The sequence below is a fragment of the Hyposmocoma kahamanoa genome, unplaced genomic scaffold, assembly GCF_003589595.1.
Source record: "Hyposmocoma kahamanoa isolate Upper Pololo Valley unplaced genomic scaffold, ASM358959v1 62, whole genome shotgun sequence".
In the NCBI taxonomy this organism is placed as follows: domain Eukaryota; kingdom Metazoa; phylum Arthropoda; class Insecta; order Lepidoptera; family Cosmopterigidae; genus Hyposmocoma; species Hyposmocoma kahamanoa.
The window spans coordinates 2711413-2729527 of record NW_020653850.1 but is presented as its reverse complement, the minus strand read 5'-3'; the positions used below and the strand labels follow the sequence as shown (position 1 = coordinate 2729527).

Sequence of the window (18115 nt, the reverse complement as noted above, 5' to 3'; positions counted from 1 at the left end):
AAGTATGAAACGTTATAGAAAACCATATGTAACAATGGAAGTAAATTATGTGCCTGTGTTGAAATTAATTTTAAATTAAAAAAATGAATGAAAAGGAAAAAAGAACAAATATTAGCGCTGCTATTTTGCACCATCGGTCCTCTAAGGCTGCTAACAGATTGACTGCATGTTTGCAGTTAATGGGTGAAGCCGTAATCAACCTTATACAGTCGAGGCCTCGGATAACGACTACACGCATTAACTGCATGCAGTCGAAACAGATTTCACGCAGCCGAGATAGACTGCATGCAGTTAATGCGTTGATAAGTTGATTACGACTTCACGCATTAACTGCAAATATGCAGCCAAGCAATTAGCAGCCTAATGGTCAACTCGCATTTATCAGCTATGTACTATCACAGATAAAAGCTTCATTTTCCGTTGTTATCCTAAAGGAACAACCACAACCTTTCATCCAAATAAGTCTTCAAAGCTATTTCAATCTTTTAATCCCCATAACCTTGCACCCTAATTACGTCCTACAACCCTTTTGAATCCCCTTTATTGTCGTTATATACTTACTAAGACAAAGAGTTATGTAGTCAATTGAATATAAAGTTAATTTAAAAAAAAATCAAATACAGAACAACACACTTCACACATAACAAGATTCTTCCATCGCAGTACCTCTGCAAGAGTCTCACCTTAAATCCTCTTTTACCTTAGCATCCTAGTTGCTTCCCACAACCTTTACCGTTGAATCCCACTATTGCAAATATAGAACAACACCTATCACACTAGACACTCCATACCTTGCAGCTGTCGATTTAGCAACGCAGTGATCCCAGGTCCATCACCTGCTTTTTTCACCACCAACATTGGTTTGTCTTCCCCTTCTTCGTAATTATTTGGCAGGTGCCCGTTGCTGACAGCCATAGTTTCCGACACCTGGAACATTTTGGAATTACATGATTAGGAAGACTTTGCTGATTAATTATTAAACACCTGTATTTAAAACAGCTTAGCAAAACAACACAGCTCACGTCATATTGAGCAATGTTAAAAGAGAGTGAAAAACTGCATTTATTATAGATTTTTTTAAGCTATTATTAGTAATAAGTGCCCTATTTATGGATAACAAACAATTCGCACATGAATTCGTTATCGAACACTGTCGTATCTCAAAATTGTGAATTGAGAAAACACAGTTTGAAAATAAAAAATTATACTGAATGGATCTTATTGCGAATAATGTGATATTTTTATTTATACATAATACTTAATTATCCATTTATAAACGCGAATATGTACAGTGTTTTTTAATGGGACAATATGGGGAAATCCGAAACCGTATAAGATACTGGTATGGTTTCCTGGGAAACTGTCTTAGGAACCATTAAGTCTTTATTTGTGAAAACAATTTTGGCATAGTCAATTTTTTGATCAAGCGTCAGCATAAATGAATAAAATTGATCAAAATTTTATTTGGTGCTGATCGACTCAGTTCTAAGTAAGGATCATATCATTGTATGGGACGAAAAAAATCGAGACAGCAGAAGTTGTCAAATTTTATAAAATATTTTTCATACAAAACGTATAAAATAGACAATTTTTTTTAAATATGCTGATAGACTCAGCTTCTTATGAGGATGATTTCATTGTATGGGACGAAGAACATCGGGACAGCAGAAGTTGGTCAAATTTAATAATAAATAAACAAGAAGAAAAAGGCATACCTGCATTAACTTATGAACTACATCGCGACCTAGTATATGGTCGAAGACTGCCTGTAGAAACGCATCAGACATAATAGAGAGCTTCAACTTGTCTCGATGCCACACCAGAACGCGGGACTCCTCCATCGCCATTATTGACACCTGGAACATTGTGAGAAGTCTTTGAGTACGAGACACAATCTGTAAAAAAACTCTTTGTTGAAAAATTGTAACTGAAAGAAGGATGGCGAAAGCTGCCCCAATAACGACGAAGAGCCGTTCATGGACTTTGCTAGTATAATTTTGCGTTTTAGTTTATGCCTAGTTATAAATATATTTTTATATATTTTTACAAGTCGGGGAAAAAATATTGTTAAACATTATATTTTAGAATAGATGCAAGAACACAACGCAATTGATTCAGTTCGATCTTAAACTACGTAAAATTCTTGTACGTACGTTTCGTTTTAAGGATGATTGAATGTTTACATACCTGAAGTATTGGTTATTTTGTAGTACACACATAAAACATTAAAGCTATAAAATACCTATTCAAGTTTATTTTTCAAATGAGGTAGCTAGCACCCACTGGACAGCATCAACTCCCCCAATTGCTTCCGAGGCCCCTACCGCCTTAAGACTTTAGCGCCCACTGGGGTGCGGTAAGAACCACTTTGGAAAACTATGCTTTAAAGCATCATCTCTTAGTACAATGTTGAACTATGTACTTCAGACTACACTACATTGTCAAAATATAACTGTAGCCCCCCAGTCTCAAGCAGAGTATGTAGGGAATCTCGACGAGGTCGTTAAATCAAAGACGATTTATCGTTTACTGTAATATATTGGCAATAGGTAGTTTACGGAAGTAGTGCCGGTAATCGGTAAAACGGTTGTCTTTTGGAAGAACAAATAAAAAGTGGAAGGTTAGTTTGCACAAAAAGAATCGTTACGTATGTGGTAGGGACAATATCTAGTGGTGCAAAGTAGAACACCCCGCAAACATGATAAGCGTTTTGTTATGCTTCGAGCAATAGTTAAATTACAAAAACTGTGGCGTTCCCAACAATAACTATATTATGACAGCCTGTATGCTGTTCTCATCCAAAAGGTCACATCAACTTCGATATTTCACCTACATACCAGGATTATAATGAAACTCATACGGTCATCTAAATACAAATACTTTTCCCCGTTATAAACATTTTGTTTACCGAAAACTGTTTTGTAATGTTTGTATGGGCGAGAAGACCCATGTTTACCTTGGAATTAAACTTTATAAAACCCACACGTATGCTAATAACAGTAATAGAGGTGAAGTTTCAAAAGTAATATTCTAAAACTTTCAAATAACTTTGCGAACATACAGAAATGAATGCCTTTCGATAAGTTGGCCCCCTGCTTCGAGTCGGAGCATCTAAATCAGCTCCTTATCTAAACTTCCTTGCAAGCTCGGTAACTAGATTCATAGCAACCTCGGGACGCTATCTTGAATCGTTGACACACATAGGCTGCATTACAGTTTATAATTGCGTTTTTTCTGAATGGGACAGTATGGGGAAGTCCGAAACCATAGAAAATACAAGGAAACTGTCTTAGAGACCATTAAGTCTTTTTTTTGTGAAAACAATTTTGACATAATCAATTTTTTGGTCAAGCGTGAGTTGTCCATAAAAATGAATGAAATTGATCAAATTTTTTTAGTGCTGCTGGACTCAGTTTCATAAAGGGATCATTTCATTGAATGAGACGAAAAAATCGGGACAGCAGAAGTTGGTCAAATTTCATAAATTTTTTTTCACACAAAGTGATTTTTTTTTAATGTTAATAGACTGAGATTCTTATAAGAATGATTTCATTGTATCGAAAGAAAAGAATTGGGACAGCAGAAGTTTATTACCATCGTTTGAGTACAATAATATTTCGGACTGTGTACATGAAATACACAAGAATTTACCGCTGCTCTTTACTTGCTACTGTTAGTATAATTTTGTCAGTAAGCAATTATGTAAATTATTAGTACGTAGGCTGAATACAAGTTAATGTCAAAGCTGAACGTATTTTTTATACTCTGTGACGTTTCCCGTTTCCCTGCTCTCTCTGGCCACCCTTGTCAAAACGTATAGCTTTGCATAATTAATTATATGTATAGCTCACACGGAATGAATGATGAGTCATGGCGGGATGTCGTTTCCCTAGCCAAGCAGAGTTTCTTATTTTCCCTTTTTATCACATTAGCGCGCACAAAATTTTACAATCGATTTTTTTTCCACAGACCACAGATACAAATTCAAAATTTGAGCTTCGTCAGTACGTGTAGAATTGTAACTTTTTCCGTTCGTAGATTGTGCATTTGTGCGGATGCCAAGAAAGCTTCGCTCGCTACGCTTCGATTAATAAATCAAAGTGTTATTCAAGGAAATTTGAATTCTTTTATCACTTTCATAAGAAACAGGACTATTTTAGATCAAGAGCGAAACCTATTGCTGGTAGGTTAATTACACTTAAAGAAAAACATTTTAATATGACAAAATATAGCACAAGTTCTCTAGAGATCTGATCAAAATGAATAATTTTTTTTACCATACCAATTGACGGGACGAACAAGTCGTGCGCCTGGTGGAAAGCGACACGCTTGTCCGTAACAGTTGCAGTGCCATTCAGAGCTTTAATTCGCAAAGATCTGAGGGACACTGCCACCGCACCCGTCACTCTGAGACAAGTGACAAGCGCTATGTGTCTTTAATGTCACCAAGTACCCTTACCCTTCAAAACCGGAACGCAGTAATGCGCACATTATTGACGGCAAAAATATAATCAACTTGGCTGCTGGCCGTTTATACAAGGTTCACGTTTTAAGGCTGTCTTTCTACAGTTATATGAATAGTTATAATGTCGCCTTTGTACACTAATATTTTCAATTGCTGTTAACATACATAATTTTGTTTTGTGTTACAATACAGTGTTTACATACATAATCAATTATTTAATATCATCAATAACACAACATTACATTTAAAATACAATGTCAACACATAACATGATCATTGCTGATATAAATAATAATAATGGGTTGTTCAAAAAGTCGATGCGGTTTTTGCCTTTTTTAAAATAATATTTTAGCGCGACTTTCAAGAATAGGCGGGAAAGTATATTGCCTATGGTAATTTTAAAAACAAAATTTTAGCGCGCATTTCAAGAATAGGCGGAAAAGTTTATTGTTTATGGTTATTTTAAAAATAAAATTTTAGCGCGCATTTCAAGAGTTTGTTTTTAAATAGGTAGGTACCTATCTATATAACATTCATGAAAACGCCCCGAACTAGTGAATCCTAAAGGTGTTGTATTGCATCATGATAATGCCCAACCTCACATATCTTTACAAAGCCGTCAAAAATTATTGCATTGTATTGTTAGCTTGGAATGTGTTACCTCATCCCGTGTCATTCGTCCGATACAGCCACAACAGAGTTTTTCACTTGTTTCGGTCTTTACAAAACTGTTTAAATGGACACGATGTTAATGAAGAGATCATTAAACGACAAGAGCTGTATTTTCTAAGTAAAGGCAGGATTTTTTATGAAAGGGAAATTCTAAAATTACCCAAAAGACGGCAAAATATTGTAGATCAACATGTAACCATACATAATTTATCAAATTTTCAATTATACTTTGATACTGCGCGGACTTTTTAGCCAACCCCATAGTTAACATAAAAACAAATAAGTATAACAAAAAAATAAATACATACAAGGACGTCAAATGAAAATAAAATAACAATTTAAAATTTTTATTGAATTTTTCGGATCCGGCCGGATTCGAACCGACGTCTTCTAGCTTACCGTGGCTTAGTTGGTATAGCATCTGACACGGTAAGCTAGAAAACGTCGGATCGAAGGAATTTTTGAGTGTTCGATCTTTGTATTAATAAATATAAATAACAATTTATTCGAAAGAAATACCTGTACATTTAATTATATATTGACGGAGTTTCAGTCGCGTATTGGCAAACCGTTTCGTCGTTTGTGATTCTTTTTAGATTAGGTGGATGTCCGTAGAAAAAAATCTCATTACTTCTTCTTACTGTACTCATAACCTAAAAAAGTGTGTGCGTTATTATTTCTTTAACGTTATTTAAGCATATATATATCGCATTTCCTCGCACAAAGAGAGGCGATTAAATTTTTTTTTTAATATATTCAGCTGGAACGAGAGTGAAAGCGGTTTTAACCGGCTACACGCAGATCGCTTTACGATCGCTTATCACATATGGTTTAATTACTATTCTGTGTTTCGTAACAATATTTACATTTCATTCAATGTTCTTGGTCATATTTATATGTCTGAAAGACATGAAAGTAATTATCATAACAATACAATACAATATTTGTTTTGAACTGCGACAGCAAAAGGAAACATGTAACTAAATGATAGAGAGTTCTTAGTTATTCGCGATTGTTAAACATTGTATTTGAAGCAATTTTTTTTTAATCTAGTTCGCGTATATTTGTTTTATAAAACAAACCAAACTTTCGAGCTGTTTATGGGCGAGGCCTAAACGTTTAGTTGTTGAATAACCAAGTATGTGCGATCCGCAAAAATTGTCTCATTTCCACTCTAACGACACGTTGTACTTGAAACTAAAAGTAAACTAAAAAACTAATTCTCCAAATTCAGAAAAGCGCCTCGTTTAGACTTTACATTACAATAGCTAAAGAGTCTATACAACCTCAAATGGCTTTGGTAGATTCCGCATAACAGTGAAAGTGTGAAATCAATGACTTTGGAAAAAATATACAGTAAAATTGAAGATATACAGGGTTACAGGAAAAGTCGTGCTAGATCCGTTAATGGCGTGGAGTACTCATCATTTCTGACTTATTTTACTATGAAACACCCTACCCTAAACTTAACCCTTTTCGAGATATTTGACTTTTATTTTTTTTATTCAAAATTGCCGATTTTTAGGCTACTAAATTTAATTGTTTATTTTGTGTGTCTTATTATTATAATTATTGCATTTTTACATGTGTGATAAGATGCTTTAGGACCTCAATCATTAAAATAGTGAATAAGTTAATTCAATACGCCGTAGTAGAAAAGAGAAAGTTAAAAAATTAAAAAAAAAATTAGAAAGTTTATTTTTCTCTAAGGGATATCTAAAAAAAATATTATGGCAGTTGATGGGCAGATAAGTTATAAAATATCTACGTTTCATCAGCTATCTAACAAGGTATAACAATCTAGGATTTGTATTGCATTTCGTGGAAAAAAAAGTAGTTGGGACGCTCCAGGTAGCAGTTCTAACGGTCCCGCGCCTATTGTCCTTAAGTTAAGACGCACCGTGCGAGTGAGACAAGCGACGGTTTATGTAGGTGCGAATGAAAGAAAAAATATTGTAGAGATATCACGGGATATTGTTTTGTTTGTCAGTCTGCTTTTGTGCTTCGTACATAGTAGATGTGATATCGTTTTGCTCTTTTTCTTGACTGGGCTGTGATTCTGGACTGTTTTTTCCGATTTGTGACTACTGTGCTTGTTAAAAAAATCTATTCCATTAAGGACTACTTTAAATTTCACAATAATATATTATTGTTTTTATAAAACTTATTAGGTATTATAGATAATATAATGTTAATCTTAATAATTAATAGGAATTGCTTTACAATTGTTCAGCTGCCAAAATGTATATGTCCATAGATTTGCATGCCAATATCGGTGAACCATATTTTAAGCAAACAAATATCATTAATTCATTCAATACCCCGTATGAAAAAGTTTTTATTAAATTTGACCAACGTCTGCTGTCTACAGTTTTTTGAAAGGAATAATTCAAACTAACGCACCCCAATTCGAAGAATGGCATAAGTGAAGTACGTCGAAAATGTTTATTACTTCATTGGATACAGAAAAATATAATCCACATCCTCTCCAATTCTTGTAACTCAATCGACAATACTAGTCGATTGAGTTATAAGAATTGGAGAACAAATGAACAAAGATGGCGCTTATAGCACCGATTTTTATGGATAGTGCCGGCTATTCTTATATTTTGTTTAGGATTAGCACCATCTACACATATCAAAAAACGTTAATTATAAATTAGTCTGTAACACACAATGCTATATATTTGTCAAGTTCAGAAAATAAATTTAGCTCATGATCAATATTTGAATAATATTACAAGGAAAAAACTGACTTCTTATACTCTGCCCTTGGCACGAAAAAGGGCAAACTGTCGTATAAAGGACGCATAGTTGTGCCTTTTATTGTTACGAGGGCAGTACTGCCCTGATAAGCTGAGAGATGCTATCTCTGAGATACGCTCTTTTAGTTTTTCTTATACTAGTCAATAAATAGCAATAATAATTTCGCATCTAATTGTGTAATAGAAATAGCGCTATCTAACTTAAAACATTTAAAAAACCACTATCTCAATTTTTGAAACCTTTCTTTATAATAAATCTATAAGTCAAAAATACGTATAAATAAGTTTTAATTTTGAAGGTGAAAAAAAATGGGTTTTTAATTGACAGAGCAAGCAATAACCTTCTGAGGACATTGCATAAAAGTGTCATAATTATTAAAAGCTGATCAGGTAAACAGGAAACAAGTTCTTTAATTACAAACAAACCTTGACAACACGCTGCGCAGTTTTAAAAAGTATCTTCGAGTAAGAATTCTACCACAAACGTTTAACGTCATTCACAGCATTCTTTTGTAAGCATTTAGTAATTTGAAATGCCTACTGAACAATGTTGCACTTATCAGGGACTCAGAAAGTCACCAATAACGAAGTTTTGCGACTAGTTCGACAGAAGCGTAAGCTTTTGCAGACCATCAAAGGGCGAACTGCATATCCCCAGATATCATGTAATTAGGCAGGACACATACAAGCTTTTGCAACTGATAAAGATGAGAAAAGTCGCTGGCAAAAGAAAAGCTAGTCGTAGGAAAAAATCGTCGCTGAGGAACATACGAGAGTGCACTTTTTTTCCCACTTCGCTTGTCGCTTGTGCAGGAAGTCCGATTCCAACCCGAGGAAACACGAATATCCCTGGTACACCTAGCGGTATAACGATCCCTGTGATTTTTCGGACCGACATTTCTCGGATTCGGAACTGATACGAATCGGACGTAGCGTCATCAATCAAACGCTCTTAGCGAGAGGTATTATTACTTCTAAACATTGTACATAATTTAAAAATTAAGATCACGGGAATTCGGTCCGTCGACTTCTCACTGGAGAACCAACCATTTTCCCACTTCAATAAAGTAGAACATTTTAATACAGAGGTCGAAATACTAGGAAAAAATTCCTTCGATCAGGTTGAAATCGAACCAGCGCCTTCTTGTTAGAAGTACATAGTAGTAATTTCACAAAAGATAATTGAATATCATGGTGGTAAAACACGTTGACATTTAAGAAATTTAATCACAAAGTAGAAAATACTTACATTTTTAACTTCTAGAGACATGCAGAAATTGTGTAATGCGACCAGATGCAGTGCAGGCGTTAACATGTTTTAAAAATTTACACACCTAACACGGAGATTCTCAGATTCTGAGGCATAAAAACTGTTCTTTCAAAAACTTACATGATCGAGTTCAAGGCATATTTGTAGAGGATTAAATGCACGGCAAGCTATAATAATAACTATATATTTTGTCAGATAACCTGATCTCCAACTAGGGAATTCCCTGTACTATGATATCAGAGCAAAGGTATTCATTCAATTTGGAAAAAATCATTTTCCATATTGATACTACCGGGAAAGCACCCGGGATCTTCAAACGATTGGGGCATCGAGATCGTCAACTTGACATTTAAAAATTAAATTGTACTAAATGCCGCTTGCTATAATAAAAAAAAACTTAATGTAAGTTTTGAACTTAGGACTGGTAATCTTAATATAGGCTCCGGAATCTTATTGTAAAAACGTATACAATTCCCCATAAAAGAATCGTTTACCTTAGTTAAACGAAATCGTGGTATTATGAGTTTGAACTTAGTTCTAAGAATAATATAATGGATATCTTCTTTCTTAACGAAATTTTGTATATTTTTACGAGCATACAAAATATTTGAGTAAATGTACTATGGTGCTACCGTCATGATACCAGTCTCCTTAAACTTTTCTGAGAGAAATCCGAGAACCTAAACGGCACATAGAACGAATCGCTCGTGTTTGCAACACAAATACGGTTTGTATATTTTTTTTTATTTTTTATTTATTTATTAGATGTACAAAACAGTTTACATTCACTCCTTAACCAAAGCTTAAACATTACTACTAGTTCTACTCTTGAATGTAAACCTAAACATGTACATACAGCATGACCAATCATGAGTAAACAATATTGTTTGAAATATAAATTATTTGTAAATTAATATAAAATACTTAGGCATAAATAAAAGTGTAACCTTAAATAAAAAATTACTATGACTATAACCATGAAAGAGAGAAACCGTGGTGGTTGTGGATTCGATTGCGAAATCTTTTAACATTACCATCAAATATATCCATCCCTACATCATCGCCAGGGTCAGCCATAAGGTCATTGTAGGCCCGACACATTCTCGTCAAAGGGTTGTAAAAAGAAGTATTATTAATATACACATTCAATACGAATGGTCTAAGAAGGCGTCGTGGATTGCACTTGATGTTAAAATTAATATGGGACAGAAGCGTTGACGATTTAAGGCTGCCGTGAAGCAATTTATGTAAATGTAGAAGATCCTGTACCCTACGTCTTGAATTCAAGGACATAACCTTAAAATGGGATAACCTCTCTTCGTATCGCGACAATTTGCGACCCATGTGCGATCTGTAACTTACTATTTTGAGAGCTCTGTTCTGTACGCCTTCCAAACGTTTAGAGTGAACCTCGTAGAAAGGTGACCATACGACACAGGCATACTCAAGAGTGCTTCTAATTAAAGTATTAAACAGTGTAATAAGGGTCTTGGGGTTTTTAAATTCTTTAGTAGTTCTAGTGACAAATCCCAACATTTTGCAAGTTTTTGATACTAGAAAATTATAATGATCCCTAAAAGTAAGCCTCTCATCAAAGTACACGCCCAAGTCTTTAGCAACCGACTTTCTCTGAAGTGATGCACCCTCGATAACGTAATCAAAGTATACTTTGTGTCGCTTGTTAGTAAAGGACATAATAAAACATTTATCGACGTGTAGGTACATGCAGTTCTGTTTGCACCATTCCGCAATCGTGGTAGCATCCCTCTGCAAAGAAACGCAGTCACCACTATTCTCTACCTTGTTAAATACTTTAAGATCATCGGCATACAGGAGACAAGAGCAGGTTAGCTTAGTGACCAAGTCATTTATAAAAATTATGAAAAATAATGGTCCCAGGTGAGAACCCTGGGGCACTCCAGATTTGATTTGGATAGCACTGGATTTGAGACCCTTGACGGCAACCAGCTGACTGCGATTCATCAAATACAAACTCACCCATCTTAAAAGACTACCATGAACTCCGTACCATGAGAGCTTACGACAAAGCAGCCTATGGTTTACTTTGTCGAAGGCTTTCCGGAAATCGGTGTATATTGCATCCACTTGTCCACCTTTAGCAAAAGCTAAACACAGGTACGTTTTATATTCGAGTAGGTTTGATACAGTAGATTTACCTTTCACAAAACCATGTTGCTGATCTACGAGTGATGACTTCACATGAAAGTAGATATAATCATACACAACGGACTCGAATACTTTGGCAACACACGATAAAATGCTTATGGGTCTATAGTTCTCACAAACAGACGGATCTCCCGATTTATGAATAGGAATGACATGCGCTAGTTTCCAAACAGATGGAAAAGTCCCAGTGACGAGGGATTCGTTAAATATTAGGAGCAAGGGAATGCTGAGCTGAGATGCACATTCTTTGAGGAATTTTGGAGGTATTGCATCCGGTCCCGCACCTTTGTTTTGGTCTAGTGATTTTAACTTATTCGCTATATCCTTCTCTGTCAATGTGATGTGAGATAGTACATTGTTACATAGTGGTGGAAGATCTGAAACTGACAACTGAGGACAGTCCTCGAAAACCGATCCAAAGTACTGAGAAAACAACTCACAAATCGCCAATCCATCCGATGCAGAGATGTCTCCGAGTTTCATGGTACTAGGCATCCCAACCTTGGCTTTTTTGTTATTTACAAAACTCCAAAAAGCCTTAGGGTTTCTGTTAATGGCTCCCTCAGAGGCCGACACGAAATCTTTGTAGCACTGATCTAAAAGAGTCTTACCTCTTAGTCGCAATAACGAAAAGGTATCATAATCTCTTGGGTTCCCAAACATTTTATACTTCCTATGAAATTTATGTTTTTCCTTTAGGCATAATTCTAGAGCGGGTGAGAACCAGGTGGGATAAGAGTAATTTAGAGATCTTTTCAGGGGGACATGCCTGAGAATAACCTTGCTTATCACAGAGTAAAAACAATCAACTTTTAAATCGACATCAGGACAGGATAATTCATCGGCCCAATTTATTTGATCAAGTTCTAATCGTATTGTGTCATAGTTACATTTATTGAAATTAAAACGTTTATTATGCTTAGGTTTTTGTAAATTATCTTTGATAGTTATTTCTAATGAAGGATGATGCCGATCCTTGCGAGTTAATGGAGTGGCTTCAGTAATTGTAATATTCCTAGAAGTAGATGACAGTACTAAATCTAATGTACGTCCAAGGTCGTTAACAATGTGATTAAATTGATGCAAGTTACAAAGAGACATGCACTCATATAATAGTCTTGACTTTCTATCAGAGGGACTGTTAGGTATTAGGTACGAATACGGTCGACCAGCAGGTGACCAGGATAGGCTAGGTACGTTAAAGTCCCCCAGTACGATACAAGTGTCATATGTCGGCATGTAAGTTATAGTTTTAAATAAATTATCATAAAATCGCTCAAGATTCTCGGAAGGCAAGTCCGGCGGTAAATAGCAAAGACATACGTGAGTAGCAATGTTAGACTTATCCTTAAAGGAAATAGTGATCCACAAATCCTCAACTTCACTCTCCCAGTCCTTATGACAGATTACATTTAGTTCTTTTTTAACGGCAATCAGCACTCCGCCACCCGCGGTCTTACTGACGCTAGTAGATTCACGATCTCTCCGATAAATATTATAACGAGAATCAAAAAGCTCTCCATCAAATATGGTGTTGTTTAAATTGGTTTCAGTAAGACAAATGCAATCGTAATTACAGTTTAGTACGTTGAGATATAATTCTGTGGTTTTAGATCTAACTCTATTAACATTTTGGTAAAAAACTAACATATTTAAATACAGATAAGATATTCAAGTAGATAAATATCTGCCGCTTTACCCCACATGGAAATCCCACAGGACATTATACTATGGAAGTAACTAAAGTAAACTAGTCTAGCAGTAGCAACATCGGTAAGCTCACGTATTCTACGAACTACGTATGCTGATAGATAGATATCAGATAGTAAGGTCGGTGCCCTCACTTAGATATCCACTATTTGCACTAAGTTCTATACAAGTAGTAGATACCCAAGTGACAGCATCGACTGTACAGTCAACAGCCCATCAAGGTATACACTTTTGTTCGAATATCGCCTCCATGGAAAAGGAACAAGATCCGTTGATTGTGTAGCTTGATTGTGCAGTTTGAAATTGAAATATTTTTTTTAAATTTACTAGTTTTGTAAAAAGTAGTGCAACAAAAGCTGTTGTTCGTGATGTTAGTAAATAGTCTTGAGAAGTTGTTAATGTTTTACAAATAACCCTGTATGAATATTACAATTAAAATTGTATATAAAAAGAAACACGTTACCTGAAAATATTCATCTGTGGAGACACCGAACCACTCTGGCGAGTCTAAGAAGTGGTGCGGGAACACTATGTGCAATGCCCTCTGGTTTTGTGACACCACCAACCTGTAACAAATAAAGATAATTCATCAACTACTAGTTAATATAGTCCCGTCATGAGATTTCATAAAAAAGACAGATTGTGTTCGACCGCTTGTAACCTAAGGGAAGAAACGTTGCTTCTATAATACTCGCTTCAGGTGTTCTTGCAAACTATCCTACATGATGGGCGCAGGTTCAAGATGCGTCCTACCAACATAGATTATAATAACTTGAATCACCTTAATATAAAACGCACTAGAGTACTACATAGGGCACACTATACGTTTCCGGAACTGGCCACTTATATAAACAATATTTAAAAAGTAATTACAACATTTGAAAATAGAACTCTTTGGCTGTAGAATACAGTTTGTTGTATCCGACTGTCACTTGTTTTTACATTGTGGCGTCATTTTAGAATTTGGTTGTCTACATCACCATGGATTTAATTCGTGAAAATGTTCTTAGTATGATTTTCTACGACTTTAAGTGTAACTTAACAGCTCAGCGGAGCTTCGCTCGGCTTCAAACTGCTTTTGGCGATGAAGCATTATGCAAGACGACTATTTATAGCTGGTTTGCGGAATTCAAACGCGGTCGTGTGAATCTCAGTGACGAATTTCGTGATGGTTTCCCGTCCACTGTTGTGAACAACAAAAACAACGATGCTGTGCCGTATGATCAAAACAGACAGGCATGTGACATACCATGAGATTCGGGTATCTTTAGGCATAGGCATGAGTCAAATACAATTAATACTACACAAACATTTGGATGTGAAAAAGCTGTGCTCTCGGTGGATCCCACACAATTTGACCGAGGCTCAAAAAACGGATCGCGTCATTTGGTGCAGTGCCATGCTTACCAGATTCAATGAAGGGGCGTCAAATTTGGTGTCGGATACTAACTGGTGACGAAACATAGATTTATAGTTACGATCCCAAAACAAAGCAGCAATAGAGCGTATGGGTCTTTCGAGATGAGCCGAAGCCAACCCAAGTGGCGCGCGTGCAAAGTGCTTCTAAGCGGATGATTGCTTCTTTTTTTATAAAACTGGATACGTGGCTACTGTTGCTTTGGAGAATCGTTGTACCGTGAATAGTGATTGGTACACGATCATTTGTTTGCCGGAAGTTATTGACAAACTCCGTAAAAATAACCGTAAACGCCGTATCATCTTGCACCACGATAATGCCAGTTCTCACACGGCCAGACAGACAAATGAATTTTTTAAGGTGAACAACGTTGACCTTATGAGCCATCCCCCCTTCAGTCCCGACCTGGCACCTTGTGACTTTTATTTATTTGCAAAAATTAAGAACCAGTTACGCGGTCAACGATTTTCATAACCTGAAGAGGCTGTCGAAGAGTATGAAAAATATATTTCAGAGATTGTCACGGAGGAGTGCCACATATGTTTCCAAAATTGGTTCATTCCTATGAAAAAGTGCATTAACGCTAACGGGGAATATTTTGAGAAACAATAAATTCATTTCTGACCATTTATAGTATTTTTTTTCTTATTCATTCCGGAAACTTACAGTTCGCCCCACGTATAAGTGTGAAAAATATTGACATCGCGAATCAGAAGTCGCTTCGGGACCACTTTAACTAATTTTAAATTAAATTAAATTTTAAATCTAAATATAAAAAAATTAAATTTTACTTAAAAAAAATCATGAGTTATTGTGTTACATATTTTGCCAATATTCTCAGTCCAACTCAAACTTTACTATCCTACATAGGATCATAAAATCACGCAGCTAAAGTAAATAAAAACGATTTGATAACTGGTCTATCATCTTTTACACTAAACTTGTATTTAATCAATTCTTTACAACCTTTATAAATTTAAGACCCAAGCTTCTTTATTACACCAGTAATGGAGCATTTTCTGTTAGTTGCCCGTGTGTGTGTAGGTGTAGTGAAACTACAAACGTAGTTGTGTTTACTAAAACGTAAATGAGAATGCTTCAAAGGCGAGGTTTAAAAACGACGAATATATAAAGTTAAAAAGGTCGAGTTTATGGGGAACCGCTAACAAGGTGACGGCGCAAACGCCTACCGAGCGAGCTGCCTACCTGTTGGAATAAAATTAAAAAGCCCGTTTACTAAATTTTAACGTGCACTTTGTTTAAAAAGGTGTTATTTGAAATCATGGAGTTTGCATTTCATCTTCATCAACCAGTTTTATACGGTCTTAGTCTAAGGAGGCTGTGATTCCACCGGAGATACACGAGGTAGCAAGGCGGTGTGCGAGGAAAAAATCCACCAATAGGATTTCTTCATTTTCCTAGCCTCGGAGCTAAGTATTTAAAAAAAAGAAAGAGATGCGAGGAATGTGTGCGAGAGACGCGAGTGAGGAATGTGTGCGAGAGACGCGAGTGAGGAATGTGTGCGAGGTACGCGAGGGAGCAATGTGAAACGGCAGAAAATCCTCAAACCGCTCAGCTACACACCGTTTCACAGTTTCAATACGCATCCTCGCACAGATTTGGTGGAAACCATCGCACCGTCTCACAGTGCCGCTTCACATCCTCGCACCGCCTAGTTACCTCAAATCGCAGCCTTAATCGGAGTTCGAAGTGATAATTATTACAATAATTATCGTGATAAATAGACCTTGATAATTATGTTGGTGTTTATAATATAATAAAAGCTGGAACAACAAAATGCTACCGCTAGCAATGTTGCCATGTGTTTGTATCAGAGGCGTGTCCAAATGTGTCAAATATAAATCTAAAAACCTTTATTTTTTATGATATCAAGTGATGGGACGAATAAGTCGTGTGCCTGGTGGTAAGCGACACGCCTGTCCATAGCAGTTGCAGTGACACTCAGAACTGTAAATCGCAAAGATCTGAGGGGCACTGCTACTGCGCCAGTGACCCTGAGACATAAATCGACAAGTCCCATGTCAAAATCAGTACAGTAATGCTTAAATTACTGCTTGGTGGTAGAAATAGGTAAGTACTTCTACAACAACTTTACAAACTCTTTTACAAGGAGCTCTATTGATACTACATTCGTTGAAACGCTTTCCCAAAAAGTTTTCTTGGTGTTTATTCAGTTATATCACTATTTGTCATTCTCAGAATCAGCATAGATAAATGTCATGATAATTATCAAAGAAAATAAATATCTTGATAATTTTGAACACTGCTACTAAACATTAACTAATGTAATAATAATTAATAACAAAGATCGTACACTTAAAAAAAATCTATATAATACTACGACTAGCAAACCGTGGCTGACGCTATTGCCAACTAAGCGATCTTTGTTATTAGTAATCATAACAAACTAGTGGAGCAATTTCACAAAAAACAATTTGAATATTATGGTAATAAAACATCGTCACATTCTAAAAACTTGAATATTGCAATGAATAAAGCGACACCTCTAATCAGCGACGGTAGCTGTAAGGTACCTCTCTGAGTGAAGAAATAAATTTCTCACAGGTGGCGCTACGGCATAAAAAGTCGTTAAAAACCAAAACAAATATCTGCAACAAGCACATAGAAAAATTCTTAATGTCCGCTAATTCGTTCCGTTGCGTATAGCGTCTGGCCCGGTGTCCTAGAAAGACGTCGGTTCGAATACGACCGGAGGATTTTTTATATTTTTTATTAATAATTATAACAAATTAGTGGAGCTATTTCACAAATAAAAAAAAACGATTGAATATCATGGCAGTAAAACATCATGACATTTAATAAAAACTCGAATATTCACTAATGTTACTTAGAAACTGAAGGCATAAGTGGCGGCACAAGGTTTCGAGCCGTCTATCGTCCTTCTCTATTGAGAAGCACCCGTTCCTCCACTACCACCGCTCTTAGGGTCGACACACAAAACTGTGAATCGGCGCGATGCGAATTCGCAACGCAAAAGATTGCGAAGCGAATTGCTGCGACGCGATTTCGTGCGGCAAGGCATCCCACTGCCACGGTTCGGGTAACCATTTCTTCGACGATCATCAACCGTACTGATCGTATTTTTTAAACCAGGTAGCGACAAGGATCGTAAAAAGAGTGTTGTACTGCTGTTTTTGATAAGAAAGTATAGGAAAAAACACAAAGAAGATTAAGATCGCAGGAATGCGCGATGCGGAGCAATTCGCAAATTCTTACCATGCGTCGTGCGAGCTCGTAGATTTGTGCGATGCGACATCGCAGTTTTGTGTTTCGACCCTTAAATGTAATGATATCAAAGTGAAATGCCTAAAGTAAGCCGAAAGCCTGGTTTGAAGCCGCGGTTCATTGTGTAGACTCCATTAGCGCGACCTTACGCGATATTTACGAGACGCCGAATGTCAGGCTATATTTAAAGAGATATTAAAGCTTTCGTTCACGAGTTTTGCTCTTCGTACCGTACCTTAGGGACTCGTAAATGTCAGAGGATTTAGTAGTGTACGGTATATTCGTTTCAAAGGCTAATTCTATTCCATTGGACCGTTGTTCAAAACGACGCAATATTACAGATTACTTAATAGTTACTACGT

General features: G+C 36.2%; 1 protein-coding gene across 2 annotated transcripts in view; it reads right to left on the bottom strand.

Annotated features, from left to right (window-relative positions):
• The window catches only part of LOC113229432 (blood vessel epicardial substance-like), a 96373-nt gene that overhangs the window by 10306 nt on the left and 67952 nt on the right, over window positions 1–18115 (bottom strand). For both annotated transcript variants that reach the window (XM_026463014.1, XM_026463015.1), the window contains exons 3-5: window positions 13533–13635; window positions 1716–1856; window positions 792–927 (exon numbers count right to left, since the gene is read on the bottom strand). In XM_026463014.1, coding sequence (XP_026318799.1) covers window positions 792–927; window positions 1716–1856; window positions 13533–13635 — 380 coding nt within the window. The remainder of the gene's footprint in view (window positions 1–791; window positions 928–1715; window positions 1857–13532; window positions 13636–18115) is intronic.